The sequence below is a fragment of the Penaeus vannamei genome, chromosome 37 (genome assembly GCF_042767895.1).
Source record: "Penaeus vannamei isolate JL-2024 chromosome 37, ASM4276789v1, whole genome shotgun sequence".
NCBI lineage: Eukaryota > Metazoa > Arthropoda > Malacostraca > Decapoda > Penaeidae > Penaeus > Penaeus vannamei.
The window spans coordinates 14,179,382-14,206,881 of NC_091585.1; the positions used below are offsets into that span (position 1 = coordinate 14,179,382).

Consider the following 27,500-nt stretch of genomic DNA (forward strand, 5'->3'; position numbering starts at 1 on the left):
GAGAAGAAAAATGCAGCAGACAGTGAATAGACAGAAAAAAAATACAACAAAATAAAAATAATAAAAAATAAAATGCTAGAAAAATAAAATACAAAAAAATGCAGCAGACAGTGAATAGACAGAAAAAAATCCGTTTGACTCACACGATTCCCAAGATATCAACTTTAGGCATCGTGTATGGCAACTTTACGCGCCCTTCATGTTCCTGACACGCCATGCAGTACAGGGAACCATATTCATGATGACAAATGTAGAGCGGATATGAATGAGAATTAATACCTTCAGAATACTGTGTTACTGACGAAGGTACACCTATCTATCTTCCTTTCTCTTAATCTCTCTCTCTCTCTCTTCCTTTCTCTCAATCTCTCTCTCTCTCTTTCTTCCTTTTTCTCAATCTCTCTCTCTCTCTTTCTTCCTTTTTCTCAATCTCTCTCTCTCTCTTTCTTCCTTTCTCTCAATCTATCTCACGCTTTCTTCCTTTCTCAATATCTCTTTCTTCCTTTCTGTCTCTCTTTCTTCCTTTCTCTCTCTCTTTCTTCCTTTTTCTCAATCTCTCTCTCTCTTTCTTCCTTTCTCAATCTCTCTCTCTCTCTCTCTCTCTCTCTCTCTCTCTCTCTCTCTCTCTCTCTCTCTCTCTCTCTCTCTCACTCACTCACTCTCACTCTCACTCACTCACTCTCACTCACTCACTACTCACTCACTCTCTCTCTCTCTCTCTCTCTCTCTCTCTCTGTCTCTCTCTCTCACTGTCTCTCTCACTGTCTCTCTCACTGTCTTTCTCACTGTCTCTCTCTCTCTCACTCTCACTCTCACTCTCACTCTCACTCTCACTCTCTCTCTCTCTCTCACTGTCTCTCTCTCTCACTGTCTCTCTCTCTCACTGTCTCTCTCACTGTCTCTCTCACTGTCTCTCTCTCTGTCTCTCTCTGTCTCTCTCTCTTCTTCTTCTTCTTCTCTCTCTCTTCTCTCTTCTCTCTTCTTCTCTCTCTCTCTCTCTCTTCTCTCTCTCTCTCTCTCTTCCTTTCTCTCAATCTTCTCTCTCTTTCCTTTCTCTCTCTCTCATTCTTCCTTTCTCTCTCTCTCTCATTTTATCCTTTCTCTCAATCTCTCTCTCTTTCTTCCTTTCTCTCAATCTCTCTCTCTCTCTTTCTTCCTTTCTCTCAATCTCTCTCTCTCTCTTTCTTCCTTTCTCTCAATCTCTCTCTCTTCCTTTCTCTCAATCTCAGTCTTAATTAAAGGATATAAATGAGAATGAATATCTTCACAGTATTGTATTTCTGACGAAGATGCATTCGAAACCAGTCAAATATTGTATTGTGAAGATAACTCATTCTCATTCATTCCTTTCTACATGGGAACGCAGTGTTACTGATGCTGCCCCGCCATTGACACTGCTGAACGGCTTTCTGTAACTATTTTTGAAATATCACTGCAGCCTGTGTACAATGATGCAGCTCTAAATTAGTTTCAACTTCTAGCAACTTTTATAATTATTGTTGCTTTTGGGCTTGTTTTGTTATTGGGAATATTGTTATTGATATTGTCATTATTGCTATTGATATTGTCACTGTTATTGTTATTACTTATTATTAGTATCATTATTATTATTATCGTCGTCATCATCGGCAACCCTAATCATCATCATTTCCAAACTAACGACTCGACATTCACGCCCCCAGATTGTCACCACAACGCGCCACCTTCTGCTGGGCGCTCTCGCAGGGGAACCCGCCGCCCCGCCGCCCACCCTCACTGCCGCCCTCACCACCCGGGCCACCCACACCGTGAGTCTAGGCGTGGATTTGAAGCTGGTGTTGATTCTGGATTGCACTTTGACTTGTTAGTGTGATGGTGTAGCCTCGTAGTGTCTAAAGAAGGAAAAAAAACCCTCTAAGTTGGTTGTTTTGAGTTGTTAGGTTGTTGGAACAAGGATATTGCCGTTTTTTTCTAAGTTTGGGGTGAATGTTACAGGGGTGGTAATTTATTGGGTGAATATAGTTCTCCACAAACATGCTGCATTAATTGTCATAGTTGTGAGGAATGCAAGAACTTGACTTTTTGCATTTTGCCTCGGAAGCATTCTAACCGACTTAAAGATGTACGATTATGTTTCTAATTAAAGTTTTCTGGAGTGTTAAAATGTATATGTGGTGTTAAATCCTGAAATATTTGCTCATTAAAAGGCCTAAAATGCATTTCTTATAACCTTTACTCTACAACCTACCAACACCAGTCCCCAGTGGTTTAGGATTTCATGTTTCGGTCCCATACACTTTAAATTCTGTCTACACGGTATATTCATTAACACAGATAAGTGATGATTTCTTGCAGATGCACAGTAAACAAATACAACTTTGTGGGGAATTCACAACCATTTGCCACCGAGATCGTTCAGAACCTCCGCATTCCAGGTCGACTGCGTGGCCGACACCAAGGGCGGGCGCAAGGCTGTGGATCTGGCGGTGTGCGTGGCCGATCGACTGCTCGACACAGGACACGCGCTGATCGACTCCTACGCCCCAGCCGAGGAGGGGGACCTGCACGAGACGGGTGAGAGAGGGAGAGGGAGAGGGGGAGGGGGAGAGAGGGAGAGAGGGAGGAAGAGAGAGAGAGAGGGGGGGCTGTTCTGGTTCAGAAGGGAAGAAAACGCCAAACTTTGACGTTTCGAGTCGGATTAGATCTCATCTTCGGTTATTGCAAACACTTACGGACTTCCAGTGCTTAAACACAATTGGATCCTCTGTTCCAATTTTGCCATCTATAGAGAAGCCTATTTTAACCAACAAGTAAAGAATACTGTAAACCGTGGTATAAGTCGGATAATTTTTTACCCATTTATTGCAACAGTAACTTACCGGAGGTTATCAATACTACGTTTCATATCCTCAAAGTACAAGGCGCCATTATGAAGCAAGGAGAAGTTGTCATAGACTTTTTGGACATGTCAGTAGCCCTGTCATGTTTACCCTCGCTCTGGGTCGAATCACTCGGTATTGACTGGTTATATATGATGACATAAAAGATAATCGTGGGAATGGCTTTACCGTTTGCAACATCTTTAATCATTTCAGTCACAGTTGCCTCTGATAAGTTAGGAATTATTGACCCATGGGTTTATTACTAGTCATTTGACTTAAATAGGGGAAGAAATTTGAGACAGGAGTGCCATTTATCATTATTAATGGATTGCAGTGAATCTTTTCGTGTTTCATAGATTAATTTTATCTAAACACATACAAGAGAGAAGGAAAGAAAACGAGATTTTTATCAGTATATTGAAGGTGCCTGTTACCGAAATGATCAACAAATATTTTTAAGTCATCGGTGCACATTGTTGTCGCCATAGTTGCAAGATCAGGGATTACAGCAATAGTTAGAAGTTATACATTATTGATTGGTATTCTGCATTAATAATCTCAGTGGATATGGCTTATGTGCGTAACTGCCACATTCAGCAGTCCTCAAAATACACCTTATTCTTGATAAGATTATTTACTGTTCATTTTTCTACGAAACATGGCAAGAAATATTTGTAAATTTGGCTTTATGAAATGTGTTCCGTCCATTTTGGTCAGGCCAGATTTCAAAGTTTGATCAGACCAGGCCAGACACTCCTTAGTTTTTTTAGCAGTGTGATATAATCTTCGAGTCGTTTAACCGTATTCGTGATGACAAGTGTAGTAAAGGTATGAAAGATAATGACTAACTTCACAATACAAGGGATGTGTTTGACCGGTTTTAATTATTTCTTCGTCATAAATGTAATTGATTTATTTCTGACGAAGATGTAATTGTATTGTGAAAGCATTCATTCTCATTCATACCTTTTCTACATACGAGCCGTTGTTGCTTTTGAGGCATGGCTGCGGCATCGGGAAGGAGCAAAATAGCCCTCGGGTGCACTGCAACTTCTGCAAATCGTTTACTCAAGAGGCCAGAGAACACAGACCTTGGCAAACTAGTCCTGATAAACCAATGACCACTTCGGAGTTCAGTGCGTCATCACTTAACGTGCCTCAATTGATATCTTTTTATGAAACCATAGTTACGCATTTACTAACCCCCCCCCCCCCTTTTTGAAGCGCTTCGTCGTCGTAGCCCGATTCTCTCCCACCCAGCTGGTGTTGTCAGATATGATCGGCCGCTTCGTGAAGACTGTGCAGGGTCCGACCCAATCAATATTCATCTATACGAACATGTATATATACAAATGAATACATGTCTATCAGTTTAGACGTGCAGATCTACCGGATAGAAGATATATAAATGTATATCTATCAGATAGATACAGATATGCATTTATTTCTGTATATATGCATGTCTGTATAGTTGGATATGCATCGGCCCGGATCTCGCACAATTTCAACAAACCGGCCGGATATGTCCAGATGCCTTCGGCTCATATTCATACCGATTAAGGTTCCGAATTTCTGTAATTTAGGGAACTGTTTCTAGGTGGTGATGTGGTTTTGTTTTCAGTTTATTATTGAAAGACGTTCGAAAATAGTTTGGTGTCACAACCATTTCATAATCGCAACTACAACTCTAGCAAAAACTAATTAAAATTTTTTTCGCATCCCCTTTTGATAGATATATCATATGCATTTTATGCATTGCTCTTTACAATCTTCCCTGTGTTAAAGCCCACCTGGTACTACTTAAAATGGTGGTTCCCTTACTTTTATTAGCATTTTCTCTCATCAGAGAGTAGTTCACCATGACCCCAGTCAATATTAAGACAAATGTCAATAAATATAGCAAACTTTATTATCATTCCCTCACTCTCTGGGTATGAACCATTGATCATAGTTGTGTATATCCATTCCAAAGAGCAGGTGATTATAAGGCTGGCTGGGCATCCCCTCCCCCAACCATCTTTCATCATATCTGTACACTACCACGCCTCCTGGCCACCTACACATTACAAAAAAATGTCCGCCAGGGAAGCTATAACCTCCAATCTGTAAACTCACATTCGAAATCCCTCCTTTCCGCGCCACAGACGAGCGTGACGGCGGATTGGCTAACAAGGGGACGGCGCTGGCCAATAGGGTTCGACGCCGGTTGGTTCGCTCAGCCAATCGCATGATTCTGAACGACTTGAATGCCGACGATATGGACGTCGTCTCCACCGTCCAGCGATTGGTAAATAAGGCACATTTTTGCCTGTTCTTTGGTTGTTGGTTGATTTTGAAGTGCTTAGTTTTCGTTACATAGCCTTTTCCTTGTCACGAATACTGTTTTAGGAGTACTGTGTAGGTATTTTAGAGTCCTGTGTAAGAGTTTGTGTCGAAGGAAATGTTGGTGCTAGGAAAGTTCAGTCACGATAAGCTTGAGATTTAACGGACAAAAAAAAAAGTTTTTTTTACTGTTTTACTTTTTATTGCATTATTGTACTCATGCCAAGTTCGAATAAAGAAAATGCCCTGTATATGAAATTTGGAAACGTAATCTGTGTAATAAGTACCATTAACGTGTCTAATTGATAATGGAAATTCTCGTGTCACTATATAAAGTCTGCTATTCATACCAGTGTACACTTTTCTTGCAGAATAGTGTCATTATGTCATCCGGGATATTGGACCAATAGAAATACTGAAGAATTGGGTCCCTTATTGTTGCAACATTTCCTAGTTAACCTTCCCTCTGTACAAATAGCACTACCTACACTGAAATAGTTTAGTTTTGGTCTAGTCTGAGGGTGTGATAAAAAGGGGATATTATTATGCAACTATTTTCAGGTTCCATTTTCTTGTAGGAGGTCAGCCTTGTAGAAACTCTTGGTACAAGTTTTCACTAAGTCCATGCTGGATTCTGTCATGGGGGAGTGGACGAGTAATGTAATTAAATTTAGATTACATAGATTCTCTAGAAATCCCTGTGTCATTTAAGAACAAAAATATTGGATGACTTGGCGGGCAAACCCGTTCTCACCTTCCGCCGCCTCAATGCAACATTCTAACGCGGGTCGTGTTTATTGCAGGTGGACCTGGGTCGGAGGTCACTTCTTAGCTGGTACTTGGATGTCAGTAGTATGTCAGGAGGCCAGCTGGTGAAGGGTAGCGTCAGCGTGACACTGAGTGCTGGCAAAGCTGGCCTCTGCACCACCCAGAATCTGGTTGTGAAGGGCGTAGGGATGACACGGGCCATCGTGTGGGGTAACGTAGCTTCTATTCATGGGATGGTCATGGGAGGCGCCCACAGTGCCGTGACCAGGGCAGTGGGCGGTGCGAATAACGTACAGAGCTTGGTGGTAGGTGGTATGAATACAACACAGAGTTTGGTCATGACTAGTGTTAGCATTACACGGAGGCTCGTTAAGGGTAGTGTTAGTGCTACACACCATCTTGCAAAGGGTGGCGTTCAAACAACACACACACTGGTGAAAGGGACTATCGACGTGTCACAGAGCCTAGTAAGGGGCAGTGTGAACACGGCACAGACTTTGATGAAGGGTGGCATTTACACGGCGCAGAAAATGGTAAAGGGAAGTGTTAAGACAACACAGTACGTGGTGGTAAGAGGGAAAGACTCAGCACAGAGCGTGGTACAGGGTGGTGTTAGATTGACGCAGAGCCTAATGGTTAGTGGTGTGGGGGTGACGCAGAAAGTGATCAAGAGGGGCCTTGTGACAGGCCAAGGAGTTGCCAGCGAGGGATGGGAACTTGCTCACAGGGGGCTCCAGGCTAGCATGGGCATGGTTCTCGCCACACTCAGTGCCCTTTCAACTTTGGGCACAAAGTCTGCGGGGCAAATGTCTGCCGTGATTCCTGCGTCCATCACCAATACTGCCCATGCCCTCTACGGCAGCCTCCAGTCAAGACTGACGCCGTTTCACCAAGCCCTGGAATACGGCCGCAGCGCCCCTGGCGAGATGTGGAGCAAGGTGGCGGAACTGCCGGAGAGCAGGATAGCGTCCCGCGCACAGGTTAGACCAGGACTTACCAGCGTTAAATTTGTGCTTCGGAATCGTGAAACAGAAGAATGCTTGTGTGTGCTTGCAGTTGTCAGGGGCAATAGTGAAGGGGGTGCTGCTTCTGCTGCTTCTGCTGCTTCTGCTTGGCCAAGGGGACTACTCATGACTCTTTTGCTTCTGCAGGAGTGGGCGGCAGACACCTTGAAGGCAGCCACGACAGTAATCAAGCAGACAGCAGGAGGAGATGTTCAGAAGACAGTACGTGTTCTAACATCGTCAGTGGTAGGCTGATGAAGGGAAGCAAAGGGGCGATGGAAGGGGATTCGCGTAAACAAAGGCCATACAGAGAGGAGGTTACTGAAGCGGAGGATCAATCCTTGACTGAGTGCACAATCATGCGCTTGGGTGTAAACCACGGGATGCTAGCTCCTTGCCTTTAGCTTGTCTTAATTGTCCCTCCTTGCTTACTCGGTGCATTGCCTGGTCCTCCCTTTTAGAAATTTCTCAAGACATTACTGTCTGCTTTTGTGTGCCTGTAATTGTTCATAGTTACTTGTGCATATTGTAAGTAAGATTAGTTTGTTCATTTCCATTTCCGGACTGTATCTGTTAAGTAACCATCGGTTCCTTGTAGTTTCCCTCTCTCGTTTCAGATTCCAGCTAGTAGTTCCGTCCCCTCACAGCTGTCCGGTCCAAACGGCCTTGTTCCCCACCCTGATCCTTTGTTAGAATGTGAAAAAGCTTTCTGGAATGCTATTTACATAACAGAACCCAACCACCCCGTAAAGTTGTGTAAGCAAGAGGAAAGTCAGACGCTGGACTTCAGCCTCAATTCCACGGGACTGCTCCCTGCCTCAGCCTGTGCTTCAGCTGACCGCCTCCCTAACCCTCCCGCGCTCTGCACAGACCTGCTTTCCTCACTTGCCCCCGGCCTTGGCCTGCCTCAAAGTCCGCCCATGTCCCCTTGTGAGGCATCCGCTGACACGGCGCTTAATGCCCCAACTGAAAATGAAAGCCCTCGCTGCCCCAAGTACTATCTCCAGCCCTGCGCCGACGCCGTGTGTGACCTCCACTGTGGGTCTCCCAAAGGCGTCGACCTCGTCATCAGCCTGACAAGTCCAGTAAGAAGGGTGGACTTGGAAGCCATTTGCCCTGTCGTGATGGGGACTTCTGAAAGTGCTAATGAGCCTGTCTCCCCAGGGGACGAAAATGACGTTTCAGGGGCTTTTCCTGCATCACCAACAACTGTCAAGGTCTCTATGTCGTCGTCTTCGTGTGTAGGGATCACAACCAGTCTCACTACACCAGTGCGCTATGTGGATATGGAAGCTGCCTGCTGTTGCACGTCTGGAAATTCCGCTGAACCTTACAGGGAGGTAGACATTTCTGAAGTTCTCTCACCAGACACACGGGAGGCTGAGTATGTCGACGTTGCTCTGAAAATGGAGAACCTCATTGCCGGCGAGTGGCAAGGCTTAAGAAATTTAATGGGAGTATCTGACAGCAAAAAACAGAACCAGTGTATTCCTTCAAAAATGACGGAGAAATCCTGTAGCCCTGTAGCCTTGAGCGGACCTCAGGCCTTTCTATATCCTGATCCTTGTTCTGCAAGTAGAATTCATGCGCGAGAAAATGAGGGCAAGGAATATCCGCTGACGAACCTCGTTGTGGCAGAAAACTTCCCCGTTGAGGCCAGAACAAACCACTTCCCTTCTGAGTCCCTGAAGGATACTCCACATGCAGGGGCCAGGAAAGACCGCCCTCTAGAAGTCTTTGAAAGTCTCCTTCCCGAGACAGCAAGAGACATTTTTCAAGGAAACGGTTTCGCAGACTCCTTACCCCCGACAGCCAGGGAAAGCCCCTTCCTTACTGGGACTTCGGTCGATACCTTCCCAACAGTAGCTCTCACAGACTCCCTGCCCATGGTCACGCTGTCAGACACTCCCGGAAGCGTGTCGTCGGGCTACGGCTCGGAGGCCAGCTACTCCCCCGCCTGCTGGTGGGCGAGGCCTCCGCGCTGGCAGGACACGAACGAATGCGCAGGGGCCTTCGGCGGCGACTCCGGCGGGGACTTCATGGACCCCCACGAGCGCCACCACCTGCTCAACACCCGCCGAGCCCTGGGGGAGCGCCTGGGAGACCTTGGCTGGAGCACTACGTGGAGCCCCGCGGAATGCCCGGAGGTTTACGAGGCTCCTGGGGCGGGGGCGTGGGGGTGGCCCAGGAAGAGGAAGGGAAGGCGAGGGCGGAGGAGTGGGTGGTGGTGAGTATACCGAGTAACGCATTATAGCAAACACTTTCGTTGGGGAAACCGGGTTCACTTAGCGGAAAAATGTCCCTGAGTTTTGTTATTTGTATATACACATATATATGTTAACACTTTATTACAGATACACAATATATATATAAAGCTTCACTCAAATTGTGTAGTGAAATTGGTAATGTTGTCAAGTAGCTGAGGCTACATAGTACTAAAGTACAAGCCAGTGTTACCAGAAAATTCAGCTAGGCAGGAATGATCACATGAGCATGCAAAGACCATGCACACTGTAGATCGGTCCTACAAGTATATAATTTATGTAATGCCATCTCCACCTCATAAGTGTATATAAAGATATCAAGGTCACTGTACTACATCCCTTTGTGTGTCATTCTCTGTAATAACCATAAACTTCATTTTTGTTATAGGTTGAAAGTATGGGTACAATATTTGTTGTTGAGAATTAAAATATATATATTTATAAAATGTTTCCATTTCATACCTGTTTCTCTCGGTCAGTCATTGCGCTGTCGTCTTGCCTCTTGTTTTATACTCTTATTTTCAGATAATTCTTATTCTACTCCACTTACTACGACTACTTCTTTCACTACCATACAACCTTGCAATGCCATATGAACGTTGAAACCTTTCATATTTTGTTATAATTAAGAACTTCTCTAAACCCCCTTTCACTACAACATAATCTTGAGGAATTTAGCCTTTGACGTGAGATGGGTGACCAAGATGTAGCGGAAGGCTTCATGATAACGATGAACTTTAAGCGAAGTGTATATTAGAATGGAATAATTAATATGATGTATAGAGGAATTTGATGCGCATACTAGTGGAGCTGTATTGTGCATGGTATAGTAATCATTTTTATCACCAGAAGCAGTTATATAGTCCGAATGATTTTAGCAAATGAATCCGTTTTAAACCCCCTGGTCCATGGTCGTTGTCGTCGTAGGAGGGGAGGGGGGGGTAGAGGACGGACACTGAGGCTCAGTCTCTCGAAGTCTCGGTTCGACCAATTGTGCACGGTCTGCCCTTCCACCTACCTTCGTTCTTTTAACTACTTTCACTTGTACCATTTTTTAGGTTCCTCTTTTTAAGCCCAGCTAAGTGGGCTCGGTTTTTCTTTTTTCCCTACAGCCCCTACTCCAACAACCTTTTCTTCCAACAGTCTCTCCAAAAATGAGACAATTTTTTTCGAAGCTATTCTGATCGTTCATGCCTTGTGAGAGTTACATCCGAGTCCCAAGCTTGTGCACAATCTACCGTGACTGACCTTACTGGCAAACCTATTCCTGCCCAGCCCCGCTCTTCCCTCAATACATGTATTGGAACATTTTCCATTTCCTCGGCTGATTGCCATGTCATGTCTACTACAAGGATTGGTCAGTCTTTGAAACGACCTGGCTGCCTGCCTCGTTTACAGTGCTACCCCCCCCCATCAGTGTCAGAAATGTTTAGCGTTTTATCCACCCCTTCAGTTATTGTCGTTCCAGAGCCCGCTGCCCTCTGTGCCCCACACATAGAGGGCAGCACGCCGTTCAAATAGCTCTGCACAAGCGAGCACGTGTACCCATTACGGTGACCCCCATCAGGTATTTTATAGCGGTGCCCTCCCTACGACTTTTGAGTGTGGAGGATCTTTGGAAACGGAGACCGAGGCCCAGCGTAGGGGAACATTCATTCCTTGGCCCTCGGCTCAATTAATTTTGCTGGGTCTTTTCCTCTTGCCCTTTCCTTTACCTTCTCTTCCTCCCTTTCTTCTGTCCACATCCCATAGTGTGAGAGCCGTACTAAAAGGACGGAAGGCTGCCTTTGTGTCAGTCCTTACCGGCCTTCGTACTCCGTTTGCTATTTCCTCTTTACCCTTTTCGCTCCCGTACTAACCTACAGCGCTCTGCATTCCATGACGTCTAAAATATTTTGTCTGAATCGTTAACTTCCTTTTAAACTTTTCACCATAATAATTTCATAGCGCTGTATGACCTTTCCTTCCTATGGACTTAGCCCCCAAGTCTCTCGCCCTGTCGCTAAATCTTGAGTTCGTCGCTAATGACTTTAGACGTTGACGCGGCAGATTTTTTTCAATTAACAAATAAATATCGACGGAACACCTCAGAACTGACGAGTAGGAAGGGAATGGATGTTCTATAGTTGTGAAATCTTTAGTATGTATGTATATTTAGCCACATGCTTCTCCGCAGAATGAATATACATTTTTTGTAAACGACACACCGGAAGGGCGAGAGGCACGCACTTCCCCTCCCATTGTAACGCAATATTAAAGGGATTTCATTCATTTCATTTTTTAGGAAATGGATTTTAAGCTATTTCCCCAAACAACATATAACCCTATAGATGGCTCTTCTATAAACACAGATGTTTAAATTGTCATGCGAGTCAGAAAGTAAAATAGAAAAAGTTCAATTGGACGTAAACAAAAATACGGCTAATCAACACCCATTACAGTACATATCCACGTTTTTTTTTATAAGCTAGTCTTGTGGCTTAATAGTGTAAAGAATTCTCGAAAATAATATAACAAAGTGAATTGAATCTTTTACCAGAACAAATAGCCTACAAATCCTAGAGAGATTTAGGGAAGCCACACGACAGAGGGTCAAGAACAGCTGACTCAGACGGAAGTGTTTCATAAGTCAGCACTTACGACGAGCGTCTCCCCCCCCCCCTTCCCCCAATCCCTTGCTCGTTGTCGCCGTGGAGGGGGGGAGGGGGTTCAAGAGACGGAGACTGAGGCACTGAGTAGGGGATCACCCCTACACTTGGACCTCAGCCCTCATCGTAACTAAATTTGCAAGATCTTTTCTTCCTTTCCATTTCCTTCTATTCATCATCCCCTACTGTCCCATCCTAGTGTGATGAGCCGTGCTGAAAGGATAAAAGGCTGGCTTTGAGTGTCCTGAACGGCCTTCGTACTCCTTTGCTCTTCTCTTTACCCCTTTCACTACCATATTAACCAACAACGCTCTGACACCTAACACATTTTGTCCTGTTCGTTAATTCATTATTACCCTTTTCGCCGCAACACTTTTATCATAGTGCTGTGTGACCTTAGATGTATCGCTATATATTAAGATATGCCGCTAATGACATTCAATATTGGCGCGGCAGAAATGTTTCAATAAATAAATACCCCCCAAAATATAGTGCGACATATTTGCATTGGGTATACAGAAGTAAAGAATATGGTGTAAAGAATGGCTCAATAAGTTGTTCATGGAATCCATACAACAATACTTCGGGAACTACAGCATAGCCATTTGTATGTAGAAAATATTTAAAGAGCGAAAGTAATGTTTATACCTTACCGCCTGTCCTACACATGCGGGTGTGATCGGCGGACAATTGCAAAGGTGATGTCACGGGCGAGAAAACAGCGAGGAAACTACCTGTTTACAGAGTAATCTGACCGCCTGTGACGTCATCTGTACTTGTGTGCCCGCTCGTGTGGACAGGTCTTTAATAACAGAGGGAGCCATAACATGAGAAACTGCACGGCAGCAGAAGCTCGAGCCACGGGGCACCATGTGGTGATGCTCCTCGGGAGCTCGGGCAATCTAGCGAATTATGATTTTGCTCTGAGATTGGACTCTTGTGAAAACACACACACAAACAAACCTCTTCTCTCTCTCTCTCTCTCTCTCTCTCGGCTTGCACACTGATCGGCCCGCTTGTCAGGACAGGCCTTTAGACCCCTTAAATCCAGACATTTTCTAAATTGCACAACAGAATGACAATGTATAATGCAGGATACACATACACAGGTATGGTTATTATACATTTATTGGATATACATATATATATGTATGAATCAGAAAATATACATGATTTTCAATCAAAATAAAATTCCACTACCTACCCAGTACACAAGAATAATCATAATTTTGGTATTCCATTCACAACAAAAGTTACATCTGAGACTATATCAAAGGAAGAAAAGAGTATCAAAGAGAATTGAAAGGAAAGAATTATATAATAAGGATAAAGTTAATAAATTGCCACTTGCCTTCACTGATTTTGTAAATATGGAGTAAAAAACAACTTCTTGGATCCAATTTTTCCCTAGTTCAAAGTCGACTTAAAACATTGGGAAAAATACCTTACCAATGATTGATTATACACAAATATATAAATCTGTAAAATTAAAACTAAATACAAATTCACCAAAAATGGAAAAATTCAATACAATGGCTCAACAGAATTTTGAGTGATGCAATGTGGGTGTTTCCTCTAATAAGAAGGTAAACTAAAAATGGTTATTACAGCTCTACATATATCACATGGAATCCCTTACACTTTAGGGGAAAGAAGAAAAAATGAATCCAATCTTGGCCTTTTTCACGAGCAACCTTTTTATCAGATAACTACAGACAAAGATATGGAGACATTACAAAACAGTGGATACTATGAACAAAGGGCAAGGAAAAATAGAGAAAAATACCTGTAACTGCCATGTGATATTTTCTTAACCCACAGCATATAAACACAGACTCTTGGGAAAGAACAATGACTTGGTTAATAAAGGATCTGTCCATTAAGTAACACCTCTGTAGAATCAGGTGAGGAAATTGCAAGGAAAGGAAGATCAAGAAAGTTCAAAATTCAACTTGTAATAATTGCAGCACCTGCTATAACATACAACCATGCTCTTGTTTCTTGCGTAGCGTGATGCATCCTAGAACTCACGAGCAACAGAGCGACCTGACTTTCCTCCGTCTAAATGCGTGTCAACAACCACAAAGAACCATGCACAGGTACCATGTTAAGTAACCTACATAGATTAATGACAAAAGAAACGGACTATGATATGAAAGTGAGAGCCAACTTCCTATGATCTCAACCACCAAACCTAATCTTAAAGGAAGGACCAATGCTTGTATGTGTGAATGCTGACATCCATAGCACTCTAGACACATGTGCAGTTCCTAAACAATTTGCATGCCATCCCCGACATTCATCCACATACAAGTTCCATGACTATGATTGGATTATGGGAAAATTAATAACACACAGGGAATGCAAGTTTTCCTAACCTAAGCATTGTATTTAATGCTCTTTATTCTTTATGACTTTTCATACTACATAATTACTTGTGGACCTCTTAGTACATCTTTAAGGTAATCTCCCCCTGAAAGAAGTTTCCATAATTTTTCAATAAAGCTAATTCAATTTCGGGCTAGCTGAGCATCAGGATTCCTTGGTAAAGCAGTGAAATATGTTTGTCACCAAAAATATATAAATATGAAAGTTTTTGCATCCTTAAATCTTTTTATTTTTTCTTCTAAGTCTTGAAACATCAAGATAACAACCATCTGGCTTTGCATTTGTATAAACTAAATAATTCCTGATGTAACACGAGTGATAAATCTATATATTTCTTATAATTTCTATATAACTTCTCTATACAATGATAATATTTAAATACTCCTCCACATCGGACTTGTACCTCTACATTCCTCTGCTCTTGCAAATTCTCAACTCCCACACTCAACAACCTTGTATAGTTATTTCATCCCCAATAAACAACACAACCATAATGTCAATATTTCCCACCAATTACAACCTATTTCAACCACATGGGACTTTTGTAGTACCTTCTTCACTTCTGATTACCGTGGAATAACCAGCTGAACAAACGTCATCTTTGCTTTAAATACACATGCATGCCAAAGATGCAACTCTACAGGTGGATAATATACACAGGGAGGAGCTACTCAACCCCCCCTCCAACTTTCCCACTCCACAGGTACTCCAGGTACTCCAGGTACTCCATCTACATAAAAGACAAAACTAAAAAACAAAAAAAAGGTAGTGACAACAACGAAGATTTTTTTTTTTTTTACAATGATCACACCCAAGTTCAACTCTAAAGAATGAAACTCTAATTAATTAATAATAATTAAAAAAAATAATTATGGAAAAAATAAAAAAATAAAAAAATAAAAATAATGAACCCAAATTTAACAGCAAAACCTTTGAATCCCAAGCTTGCCATGTCAACGAGAGAAAAGTGGTTTAGGTCGCGATTTCATGACTGTGCCACGATGCCGATGTGAAGTGGAGGGGAGCTGGAGGCATTGGGGTTGGCGAGGAGAGTAGTAGTGGTGTGTTGCTTCATTGAGACTTCTTGGTCGCTGCGTCGTATGAGGGGGGTGACTCGGACTGAAATTGGGGGAATGTTCAGTTTGTATTTATGAGTGAATTTGTTCGTGTTTTGCTTCTTTTATCTAACTTTTATTTGTCCATATCATTGATTTTCAGTGATTTGGAAAAAATTATTTCAAGAAGTATAAATATAAATATAAATATAAATATCTATCTATCTATCTATCTATCTATCTATCTATCTATCTATCTATCTATCTATCTATCTATCTATCTATCTATCTATCTATCTATCTATCTATCTATATACATATATTTTGTTTGTTTTTCTTTTTTTGTGGGTACACTGATATTTCATTTAAAAAAATAAGGATAGAAAGATCACTTACATATGCAGGTGGGGGCACATAAGCATACTGTGGATTGTTAGGGTCGTAGTAAGCACTCTGCGCTGCCTCCTGGGCCTTGGCATCTGTGGCAGACAAATGGAGGTGAGACTAACACTCAATATGTATTTCCATACTTGTTCAATATCTTATCCTTAGGTCTATTACATAGTCCTGGTTCCACAGTTCTGAACCTATACCTGGTCTAATAGCCAATATACTTATTTACTCAAGTGTAACCATTTGCCTCTAGTGCAGAAGTCACAATATCATGTGAACAAATATTACAGTGCTTTTGGATGTATTTGCTGATAAATTAGTTCATGAGATTACCAGCTAAATAATTAATTCACAAGTGAAAAAACACATTGCAAAAGTTTTACAAAAGCAAATGCATTGCAAAGGATTACAAAGTATACTTTGTAATCCTTTGCAAAGTATACTTTGCAAAGACAGTAAAAATGTTGTGGCACTTCCACATTATATATCATGCCATTATCATGTACAATTTTCCAATTTTATATCAAACTTTTGAAATCTGAATGCACTGATCAGACTACCTACAGATTCGTAAAATCCAGCAGTTTTCAATGGAATTTGACCATCGATGGACTTGATCTACTGGACTTTCACCCACACTTTCAATGCGATGGATACCCACTCGTCCATCGATGGACAAATGGAGAAATTGCGCATACTGAGACTATATAGTATGCATGGTATGCATTTTTTTTTCCAAAGCATAAATATTATTATATGTTTTAAATTATTCAGAATTATTCATATTCGACTTTACATCAATATTTACATTGAGATTTAAGCTACAATTCAAATGAAAAGTAAAAACAAAAGCACTGACTATGCATTCTCATTTGACTGGCAAATATAAATAAACGCGTAGCCGCCAACTTCAAGTTGAAACCGCAGATTCCCTGAATATTCGAAATGTGGAATTCAGAAGCAATTTACTCCCTCCTAAAAAAGGTTAGAACTCCAGAAACATGAAAGAGTAGCAAGAGTTAGGGAGAAGATGCAGGATTCATAGCAAGTTTCTGTGGTCATGATTTGTTTTAATGCTGCGATTCCACTGGACAAAGCTGATGGTCCTCTTCGCAGTGTGAACACCTCGGATGGGTGGGCTGGATTCCAGTGACCGTACCTTAACACATTACCAGCAGGTAAATGCACTGTCCACTGTAGCTTTGTTCTGTGAATTTTATTTACATATAGATGGTTCCAAAATTGCTCAAACACCAAGATGTCAGTGAGTTCTACCTGACCTCACTTTAAGTGTTTATTTTTCTATGGCTATCAGTATAAATATTATTATTATCATCATTAGCATAATGTTATCAAAATACTACTAAATAAACTCCAAAAATAACAATAAAGGGTAAACAAGGAAGATAGGCAGAACTTGTAATGGACTCCTTGGTGACTTATCTTTTGTGGAGCCATTATGTGTAAACAAAATTAATAAACTAAAATCACAGTGAACATGCCATGTGCGTCATGATATTCAGGCATCACTTGTTTAAATTGGTAATGTAAAGCCTAACGTGAAAATACACATGAAAATACACATGAAAATACATGTATCTCTGAGATATTTCCCATTATGATAAAATTTGAAGATGTGAAAAATAGAAACATTGCTGCTTTAGGCTCTATTCACTCTCCACACAAGGCTCAAGTATATGCTTCCTTGCATAAACCAATTTACAATGTTGATGAATGCAAAGCTACAGCTCACTCTGGGACACCAACCTGCAGCTGAAGTAGTGAATCCGACAGCCCCATTGTAACCATTGTGGCCGCTCAGCCCAGGGTAGGGAGGGGGAGCCTCATACATGAAGACACCATCCGCTGAAAAGGAGAGATAAGACACATCACCCATATGTGCTTGATAGACAAATAGTCCAATCTCTTGCACATGTTAATAAAGGCATTCACCTGCATTTAATAACAGTAGCATAAACAACGAAAGTAATTATTTGGTGTATGTATGTATATATATATATATATATATATATATATATATATATATATATATATATATATATATATATATATATATATATATATATAAATTGCTGTAACTAACTACGATGTACATCAAATAATAGCACAGGTACCTATAAGTAAATAGAAAAGAAGATAAACAGGGCATACCCACGTAAATATTATTGAATTAAATAAAAAAGTATATTATGAATGGTGGAGTAATGAGTAAAGATAGCAAGAGCATGGAGATGGTATTAAATATCATAAGCCAGGAACCATGAAGATAATAATTTAGAAAATGCAAGGATATTAACCACAAATAAGAGTCTATATGAACTATGTGAAAATGGGAAATTATATATGAAATATTATGTTATCATAGTTTACAGTTTAACTTTATTGGGATTCTTACAAATGGCTGTTAAGAATGAAGACAAAAAATGAAAAGAACCAAAAAAGTGTATTCCAGAAACTGAATAACAAAAGAATATGGAGGAATAGGAAAATGGGCAAGGAAGAGGAGCAACAGAGGAGAAGGAAGCACAATGAAGAAAAACAAAGAGACAAACAAATCATGACAAAAATGAAAGAAAAGAATAAAAAGAGCAAAATTATCACAAGTGAAAAAAAGAACGACAATTTCTAGGACCCGACTTCTGTTCAAGTCCCCAGCCAGGAGTAGTGTTTCATCTGCGGAAAGTACTGCCATACCAGACCACACATACCTCTCGCTTGAATAACACCTTGCATAGTACTTCTCGTTTGAGCAACATGCACAAGGCCTTATTCCCTGTTTTTTCCATAGTTTTGTGTTTCATGGTGTATAATTTTGAAGAAAGAATTGAAACTGATTTAATGATTCAAAATTATCAATGCTAGTATGATAAGCCGTCGATGTAAGTGTAGATCTTCAGTTTCAAATAAGCCATTTCTTTTTTATTTGTTTGTTAATAAAAAACTAATTTTATAATAATTAAGGCTAAATGATTTATATAAAGTCTCTAATTTAAATTTTGTCAACTTTATTGTTGTTATAAATATTGATAATTTCTTTACAGACAATAGTTTTTAACTGCATCCTGGAAAGCCCGGACATATCCAAGGAAAAGGACTAGGTCTATTGCTAGGTTATTGCCGACTCTCCTCAATTCCCAGACTTCACACCAAAGTGACACCATTTGTCCCAGATGGCTGCACTTACAGTCAGACCTGTGCATACCAAGGCCAGTTGGACCACACCTTAACCAAACTTCCAATCACATAAACTTTAAGATGCTAATCTAACAGCCTATAACACTTTTCCTTATATGATTTTAAATTACTGATTGAAATCTAGAAACCAAGAGCTGGAGTGATTTCCTTTTCAGAGCCACTACCTACCAACATCCCCAATGAAAGCCAAACCCTGCAGAGTAACAAGAGAAAACCAGAAGCATGCCCTATGTTGAGCCTCACCTGGTGGTCGATCAGGGAAGGTGGCAGTAGGAGGCACCCATCCTGCATAACCTCCTGTGGGTGGGGCATAAGCTGGGGGAGGAGCCTGTGCCCATGGGGCTGATGGGGGGGTGTAAGGAGGTGGGGCATCTCGGAAGCTGGAGTCCATGTTGCGGGTGGCTGCCAAAACATAACATGATTAAAAGAACATTTCTCATAAACTTCTGAAGGGTCCAGTGCCAAAGACACAATGGGTAAACTGCCACAAAAACAAATTAACATCGGCTGCAGACTATATGATCACTCACCGAGAGAGGCGACCTTGAGCATGGCCTGACCAAATTCGATGGCTCCACCATGCTTGAAGGTGAGCTTGAACTTGGCCTCCCCTGACCAGCCTCCATGGGGCTGTGCCTGCACCGTCCCTTTGATGTAGTTGGCTCCGAACACTGGCTGCTCCAACTCAACCTGAGGATTCCAGACAAGATATAGTTCAAAGCTACCTGCTATGGGGTTCTATATTTACTTTGGTGTGTGTGCATGCACATGCAAAAAATGCATTCATTCAGTCTCCTTCTCTTTCTGTCTTTCTGTCAGTCATTCACACACATAGACACAGACCCACAGATACATCTACAAAACACAAACACAATAACATAAATACAAACACACACACAAATAAAAATCATATCAAATAAAGAAATTATCATACTGAATGCAAAGAAATATGCACAGGTAATTCTTATTAACTAAAATTATACAAAGCCAATGAATAACAAGAAATCTAGGAAGCTTTTAAAAGCTTGAAAATATAATTTCTAAACAGAAAAATAACTAGAAGAGCTAAACAAAACAAAACAAAAAGAGAAGTTAAGGATGCCTCACTCCCTTGAGCGAAAAGAAGGGCGACGCGAACGACTGAAGCTTATCCTTGGCATCCTTGTTGTTGAAGATGATGCGGTGTGTGGTGAGGTACAGCCGGCCAGTCTTGGAGCCCTTCATCTCAGGTGGGAGGTTGCCCCCAAACTCCATCGACACATGGTCACAGAAGAGGATGATGCTGCCAGGAGGAGAAAAGGGAATGTTTCATTTTCTTTTCATTTCATTAGTTATTTGTTGGTATGTGTAGTATGTATGGGCAAGGTGTGTGTGTGTGTGTGTGGGGGGGGGGGTTCAATACAAAACAAAGCATAAAAATAAAAGAAAGTTGGGAAAGCATGTATGCATATGCTTCAACTAATGCATGCAGGCAGTTTACAAAAATGGTTCTCTTTACAAACTCGGACAAAGTCTACCTATCTTTAATAGGTATTTTTTAAAATTCCTAATGGTGCTGTGATACTAAACCTACACATGAAATTTCATAGATAATGTTGGATGATGATGCACATTAAGATGAGTAAAAATAAAACAGATAATACTTTAATGAGCTAGTTAAAAAATAAAACAGATAATACTTTAATGAGCTAGTTAAAAATGGAACTATTTTAAGTGGACATTACATGGCATGTAGAGAAATATAAATTTCTTTGTTACTTCTGTTGATCCTGTTTAATAGATATGTACAGCCATAAATGTAACTGTCCAGAAGCTAACACTAGTACTTAGTAAATCAGTTTCATAGACTAAGTAAATATATCCTACATAAATGAATAAGATTATCTGTTGATATCCTCTGAAACCGATTACTTGGATGAACTCAAAATATAAATATGGGCTATCTTCTTCTTGTACATGACAAACAAATTCAGTTTCTTGGGAGTAATTTCTAAATATGACATGAAAGCTTACCAATGCCAGAGACTGCCTGCCTTTTTTCATGTACCTATAGATCTGAATTTCTCCAATATGTTAAAAAATTTCCATACACGCATCACTATGTTGCTATAGTAAACAGTATTTGAATATAGTCGGTCTCATATTGATGGCAGGTAATCAATGACTTCCCATTACTGCTCCTCACTTGTCTATACAAAACCACAAAACCTCAGCTCAAGTGCGCCCTAAGGATTACAATGGATCGAAAATGTGCTGCAAACAACTACACAGTGTCTTTTGCAGATAGTCAACTACTTTGCAATAGCATGGATCATGTCAATTGTACACAATTTGATCTCAGATATTCTATATGCATTGGCTCATGAGAAGGCAATCTTTTCCCTAGAAGCTGTAAAATAACCTGGGGGATATCTTGAACATGGACATTTCAATGAGCAGTGAAAATTATGGCATGTTTTCTTGCTATAACCTAGCCTAGCCCGTAAAAGTATCTTTTAGCATAACACACTGTGCGGTCTCACATAACAAATGATGTTTTTGATGTAAGTCGTGTGTGGTGCCAGAATATGGTAGGAAAAATCAATTAAAGCTTGAAATTGTTCAGCTCATTATTTTTCATTATCTTCAGATACTGTTTCTTATGACGCATCTTTGCATGTCTCAGTCAATAACTCATAAATAACTCATAAATAACTGATGATGTTGATAACAATGAAAATAACTATAATAATAATAGCAATAATAATAATAATTAACAAAATTCAAGCAAAAATTATAATAACATGAACAAAAGGACATTGAATATAACCATTACATTTTTGGTTATTTATGAAATATGAAAATACTGAGGGGTTTTAATGTGTTCCCTTATTCTTGTAAGGAGTTAAGATTTTTTTTTTTGCTTTTCTTTGAAAATTAGTGAAAATTTGAAGGCTTACATCTTCCAAGATATGAAACGTTAAGAGGCCTATTCCTCTCAAATGAATATCATGAAAAGCATACTTGAAGTGAAATTGATACCTTATAAATTAATTACAAAACAATCTTCACCTAAGATATTTCCTTAAAAATGTATAGTTTACATAATATCTTGAAATAAAAACAAAGACAAAATCTGTACGGAGACTCATCCTCTTAACGGTAAGTAAACATGTTTCCAAATGATTATGATAAATATTTAGAAGAGGACCAAAAATGGGACTATTTGTAAACATATTGGTTAAATTCAAATCAAATCAGATCATAAAATACTGTGAGTTCTAATGGATGGCCTACAATATAAGTAGCTTTTTATCAAGTAATTGTTGCTGCTGCTGGTATCAAAACTATGGGTATGTATATACTGTTTTCTGGCAAGATAGGTATGACTGGTCTCGCTGGAATGTGTGTTGAAGATTTGCCGCCTTTCCTGAACTTTTTATCCCTCCCACCCTTTTCTACTGTTACATAACCCATTGGATCCGGGTGCCTCTCAGTGCGCTTGGATAAGTGGCAACTCTCCCAGGTATGTGGTTTGTGGGCCCAGCATTTCTGAACACTCACCCATGGTATCAAGCATCTTGCCTCTTTTTTCCAATGCTATTAGCCCTTTTTCCACAAAAATGTTTTTGATGTTTTGCCATTTTTCGAGGTCTGTGTTTGGAATCTTTTGAGCTGTATCAAGAGGAAAATACTGACTTTGTTATTCAGGGTCCATAATATCTTTCCACTCTGTTCAATAATAATTACAAATGGTAATATTGTCCTATTTCTGTCAATGATCCCTGGGTAAATTTCTTCCCCAAGACGAGATGTTCCTGTAAGCCCTCAATCAATTTTTTTCATGGCAAGATGACCACATCATCTGGATCCAGTGGATAAAACCCCTCATAAACTGAAGAATTATCTGACGCTAACCAAAGGATCTTCCAATCCTTCTTAACATTGCATTATCAATAAGGTTACTAATGGTAAACATACACCTGTGTATATCCTATATTTCTGTTACATTTTCCCCTTCTGTACTTCTAAGAATATAAATCTTTGACACAAAAGGCAAAAATAAGACCACATAATATTTCCTACTACTACACAGGCTCTTTGGAATCTCATAACTACTTTTTTATGCAGATTTTTATCATAAAAAGGAAATGGGTAGGATTCAATAAAATATGTGGTTGAAAGCATCCTTGGCTTTGACAAAATCCAAACACTCAACATATCTATATCAATCATTCTATAATCTTCATGGCAGCTGTAGGTTCCTTTTACACAGTAACTGATAATCATTCAATATCTGCACAACTCTAACCTGTGACAGATAAAGAAAATAGTGACATCATAGCTCTGTGATTATTAGTACGACAAAGTTGAATTTGACACATTTTATCCTTATCACACATATCAAGAGTGGCCATTTATTTGATTCATCAAACTATAAGAAACATAATTCCATAAACAAAAAACAATCATCTATGGTTTCTTTCCTTGCCCTCAAAGCTTCCACCAAGCATCCCAAGGTCGCAACTGATCAATACTAACAATCAATACCAGACTTCCCACACACTTCTCTCTTCTCCAGAACCTGAATACAAAATACCAGCCATTAACAGTGTTAATGGAGACTTATACTGTTCAAGCTGCAAAAAATGTACACATCTGGTCCCTAGCTTTTCTTTGGCAACTATTTTCACATCACAACAATTACACTGCCAATTTGGGGCATTTGTTCCAGATATATAGTGCTACTTTCTACATTCTTTAAAATTTTCATTTTCCTTACCATTATTTTCAAGAATACCACAATTACCTTTAGACATAGAACCATCTACAATAACTACTGGTATAACCATAATAATTGCTTACTCAAGAACTATTATCTTAAACTCGACTGGTCCGTTCAAGTTCTTGTCATACTGTGTATATCACAGTCATGAGCAACAATTGTTCCCATAAATTACCGCAAAGAATATTTCATCATAAATGTTTTATAAACAATCGGAAGTGAAGGCCATCAGGTTTGACAACAGCATGCACAACACTATTCTTGCCACTCAGTGTCCACAAACAAAAATTATCCTGGCTGTTACAGTTATTCCTTGGGTTAGTGTGTAGGTGCTTTGGTATCATCTGCTTCAAAAAGCTTACTGCATAACAAGTCAGTATTGTACAGCTGAAGTTAATACCTCAAAGCCTGGTGCAAATATTTCAGTAACTTCTAGAATATTTTGAAACCCATCCAATTTGGTATCACTGGACTGCTTATGATATTTAGGATGTATTCATAGTGGTTTTGGACAGTGGTAGGCTACAATAGTAACTCAATATACGAGGAGGGTATGAGCTATCATCGGAAAATGGCACAGTTAGATTATACATTAGGTTAATATTTATTGTCTATTCAACAACTTAGGTTGTTGAATAGATTTTGTGATGCAGAGTTGGGTGTCTGGCGAGTGTGTCTACTGTAAAGATTTACCATACATCATTTAGGTATTTCTGCTACTGTTTTAGGGTTGTGTGCCCTAAAACTACCCTTTGGGGGAGGGGCAGGGGTTGCTGCCTTTCATCCTCTACCTGAAGTGCAAAATCTCCATCACATCTGACCTGAAAGATGGAGCCCAGACAGTTGTAAGTGATGCACATTATGCATGACGTTACAAACCAGCTGAGGTAAAGGTAACCTTCTCATACTGTACTAGCTACTGCAAAAGGTCTGGGAGTTTTCAAATGTTCTTATTGTGCCTATTTGAAGTCAACCTGCTACATCTAGTTAGTAGACACTGTTAGTTCATTATTACCAAACTTGAGAATGAACAACTCTCCCTGACAATGCACTGAGCCTTTGTTGTTGTCTATCCTTATCAATATGTTACCGATTCATTCTGTCATGTGTTCTTGAAATTTAGGGAAAATCTAAGGACACGGTCAGGTCAGTGAGAGAGAGAGAAAAACACTGATATGTGAAATAAATTGCACATGCAAAAAAATCACAAACAAAGAAAATAAACTATGAAAAATGCCAAGCGGAGGCTAAGTTCATGATGATCAGGTGGGGGTCCAGAGGTGGAGCCCCTGACTAGGTAAAAGGGGCAACTGGGTGGAGGTCCAGGGTAGGAAGGTTTCAGGTTTAGTTAATCTCTACGGTATAGACACACTAAGGCAAGGCAAATTGAAGATGATATTCCTGTAGAGGACACAAAGTTGTAACCATTGATACAAGAAATAATTTGCAGACACAAACTGTAATGCCAGAAATAATGGAAAAATATCGCAAAAAGAGCCACTCACATCCTGAGTATACTTTGTGCTCCCGAGTTTCAGCTCCATCTTGCTATGAATATCAAGGTGAAGACAATGTTGCCCAAGGGGTTTTGGGGGTCAGAGCCCCCTATCAATACTCCCCTTAGGCAGTGCCCAAAGGACACGCCTGGTCGCAGCTATTTAGATTATTGAATAAATATTGTGACATGAAGTTTGAGACAGTCTCTGGCGAGTGGATCCATACTACAAAGAATTAACTCAAGTTCATATAGTGATGTTTGTGGATTTCTAGGAGTAACTGGGACTCCGTCTTTGGGGGTGCTGTCACTTTGAAAACAATGACTACCAATACTCTTGTCCCAAAGTATCAGAAAAATAATTTCCTCCACCTTTGTTGTAACATGATGCAACTATACTGTATCAAACCGGAATGTAGATTATTTAACTGAACAGAATAAGGGTTACAAAAAATATCAATCTTCTTGTAGTTGGATGAAGCAGCACTTTCTTTTCTATGGCCCAAAATACAGTTGACATCAACAGCCGAAGGGACTGACACGAAATGAGCGAATTACAAAGTAAACGAACCAGAAGATTGAATCTTCCTTTCAGAAATAAGTAAAAGTGTAGGAATGAATAAAATCACAATCAAATACTGACTAAACCCATATGTAAACCAGTAAACCATGGCCTGCAAATTGACATCGATGCTAAAAGTTTCCTACTGCTTTGCGGATTCTGGAATTCGCAGAAAAACTTTATTTCTTCTTCTAACGGCAAACGAGAAGTGAATATGTCTTTAGGTCTATCATCAGAAGATATATTCGCAGAAATATGGTCGAGATAAGTTTCAAATGAAGATAATGTCTTCTGTGAACACGAAAATATCCGACACACCCACCACATTTTCAAGACAAATGTTTCTCCATATCAAAATCCGACTTGCTTATTTTTCTGCGTGTGCGTACTCTTAAATCCTTCATTTCACTAAAATATAAACTTTGGGGTGAAACAAATGCTAACTCACCATTCTCCAGCGTAAATAAGGACACCTTTCCCTGCGTGTGCACTGTTCAACGCCATGTTGACGACTGATTATGTGACGCCCTGCGCATTTTACAGGAGTGTCATCTTAGGTTGTCTTAGTATCCGGCCACAGGTCTCCATCCAGCAGGAATTATTATTTGTATAACATTAATGATTTTTGTAGTGTTATTATTCTTAAATTTTATGCTAAAGTGTTTTAAAACTCATTGGGATAAAATTGTTAGGCTGAAACTTCTGTTATCCATTATCCTAATTTATCTATTGCATAACTATGTACGTATCTGATGTTGTACATTCTCCAATTCCGGTATCTATACCAATAATTAGAAATGGCTTGCAAACATCTGCATCACATATTATTCCTGAATTCATACTACAGCATCTGAAATGAGATTATGTTATGTATTCGAAAGGCCCTAGATTTGGCATCAATTTAACTTTAAAGATTTATCCCTGTAATTTCTTAGGCAATATAAATATTGTGTTAAATAAGAATGATGATTAGAATACTTTAAAGTAGTACACCACTAGTGATAGAGAATGTCAATCCCATGTTTTTCACAGAAACTCCAATGACGCTTGGAACTCAACACAAACGAACAACCTTCGTCAGCTGACAATGACGTCTTGAACTTCCGGAAAATACTGGAAGAACGTGCTTATTGCGCAACATATCCTTAACTAAAAAAAGAACATATGAAAAATAACTTATATATGTGTTCAGCTCATGCCATATAACCGTATGATTTTAACAAAGCAGCTGCAAATTTATGGTCTATATAGGCTCAATCTTTCCTGAAGAGATAATGGTTATGAATCACTCATTGTCCTCGACGTCACAATCCCTCCTTATCAAATCGATCAGATGATGCATATCCCTGAAATATACTTAATAACACCTGTTTGCATGCTCAATTAATGCAGGTAGTTGAATGCAAAGCACACTGGAAAATTACGCACAGGAAGAAAAGAATGTACACCAGAAAAGTAAAATTGCATAAGAATTAACAGGAACCTCATAGTATTTAAATAAGCATGAGTAAAAACTTATCATAAATATAATTCAAAATGAATATCAATTCAAACTTAAAGATATGTAGAGCGGACGTACATTAAAGCAAACAAAAATGTTAAAATAAACAAGAAGCCAATAACAAGAATGAATCAATCACGCTAAAATATCAAGAGGGTGAACTATTATGAATAGCTAAAGGATACTCAAGAACGTTCCAAAATGAATTTAAAGTATGAAGAATTAAAGAATGAGAAAGTTCGAAAAGTGAAAATTATT

General features: G+C 39.8%; 2 protein-coding genes across 3 annotated transcripts in view; one reads left to right on the forward strand and one right to left on the reverse strand.

The window, feature by feature from the left end:
* The window catches only part of LOC113805400 (uncharacterized), a 21,933-nt gene extending 12,268 nt beyond the window's left edge, over nt 1-9,665 (forward strand). Inside the window, exons 4-9 of one of the 2 annotated variants that reach the window (XM_070115137.1) lie at nt 1,683-1,787; nt 2,415-2,553; nt 5,006-5,148; nt 5,987-6,931; nt 7,103-7,201; nt 7,573-9,665. In XM_070115137.1, coding sequence (XP_069971238.1) covers nt 1,683-1,787; nt 2,415-2,553; nt 5,006-5,148; nt 5,987-6,931; nt 7,103-7,201; nt 7,573-9,186 — 3,045 coding nt within the window. In that variant the 3' untranslated portion in view covers nt 9,187-9,665. The remainder of the gene's footprint in view (nt 1-1,682; nt 1,788-2,414; nt 2,554-5,005; nt 5,149-5,986; nt 6,932-7,102; nt 7,202-7,572) is intronic. The other variant, XM_070115138.1, reaches the window with a different exon arrangement.
* A 3,314-nt stretch (nt 9,666-12,979) lies between these two features.
* Nucleotides 12,980-26,830, reverse strand: Wbp2 (WW domain binding protein 2). The gene is made up of 7 exons (XM_027356391.2): nt 26,190-26,830; nt 20,027-20,201; nt 19,450-19,609; nt 19,163-19,321; nt 17,471-17,569; nt 15,707-15,789; nt 12,980-15,374 (listed from the first exon to the last, which is right to left on the reverse strand). The coding sequence occupies exons 1-7, from the start codon at nt 26,243-26,245 to the stop codon at nt 15,327-15,329; spliced, it is 780 nt and encodes a 259-aa protein (XP_027212192.1). The 5' UTR covers nt 26,246-26,830; the 3' UTR covers nt 12,980-15,326.
* Nucleotides 26,831-27,500: the final 670 nt, after the last annotated feature.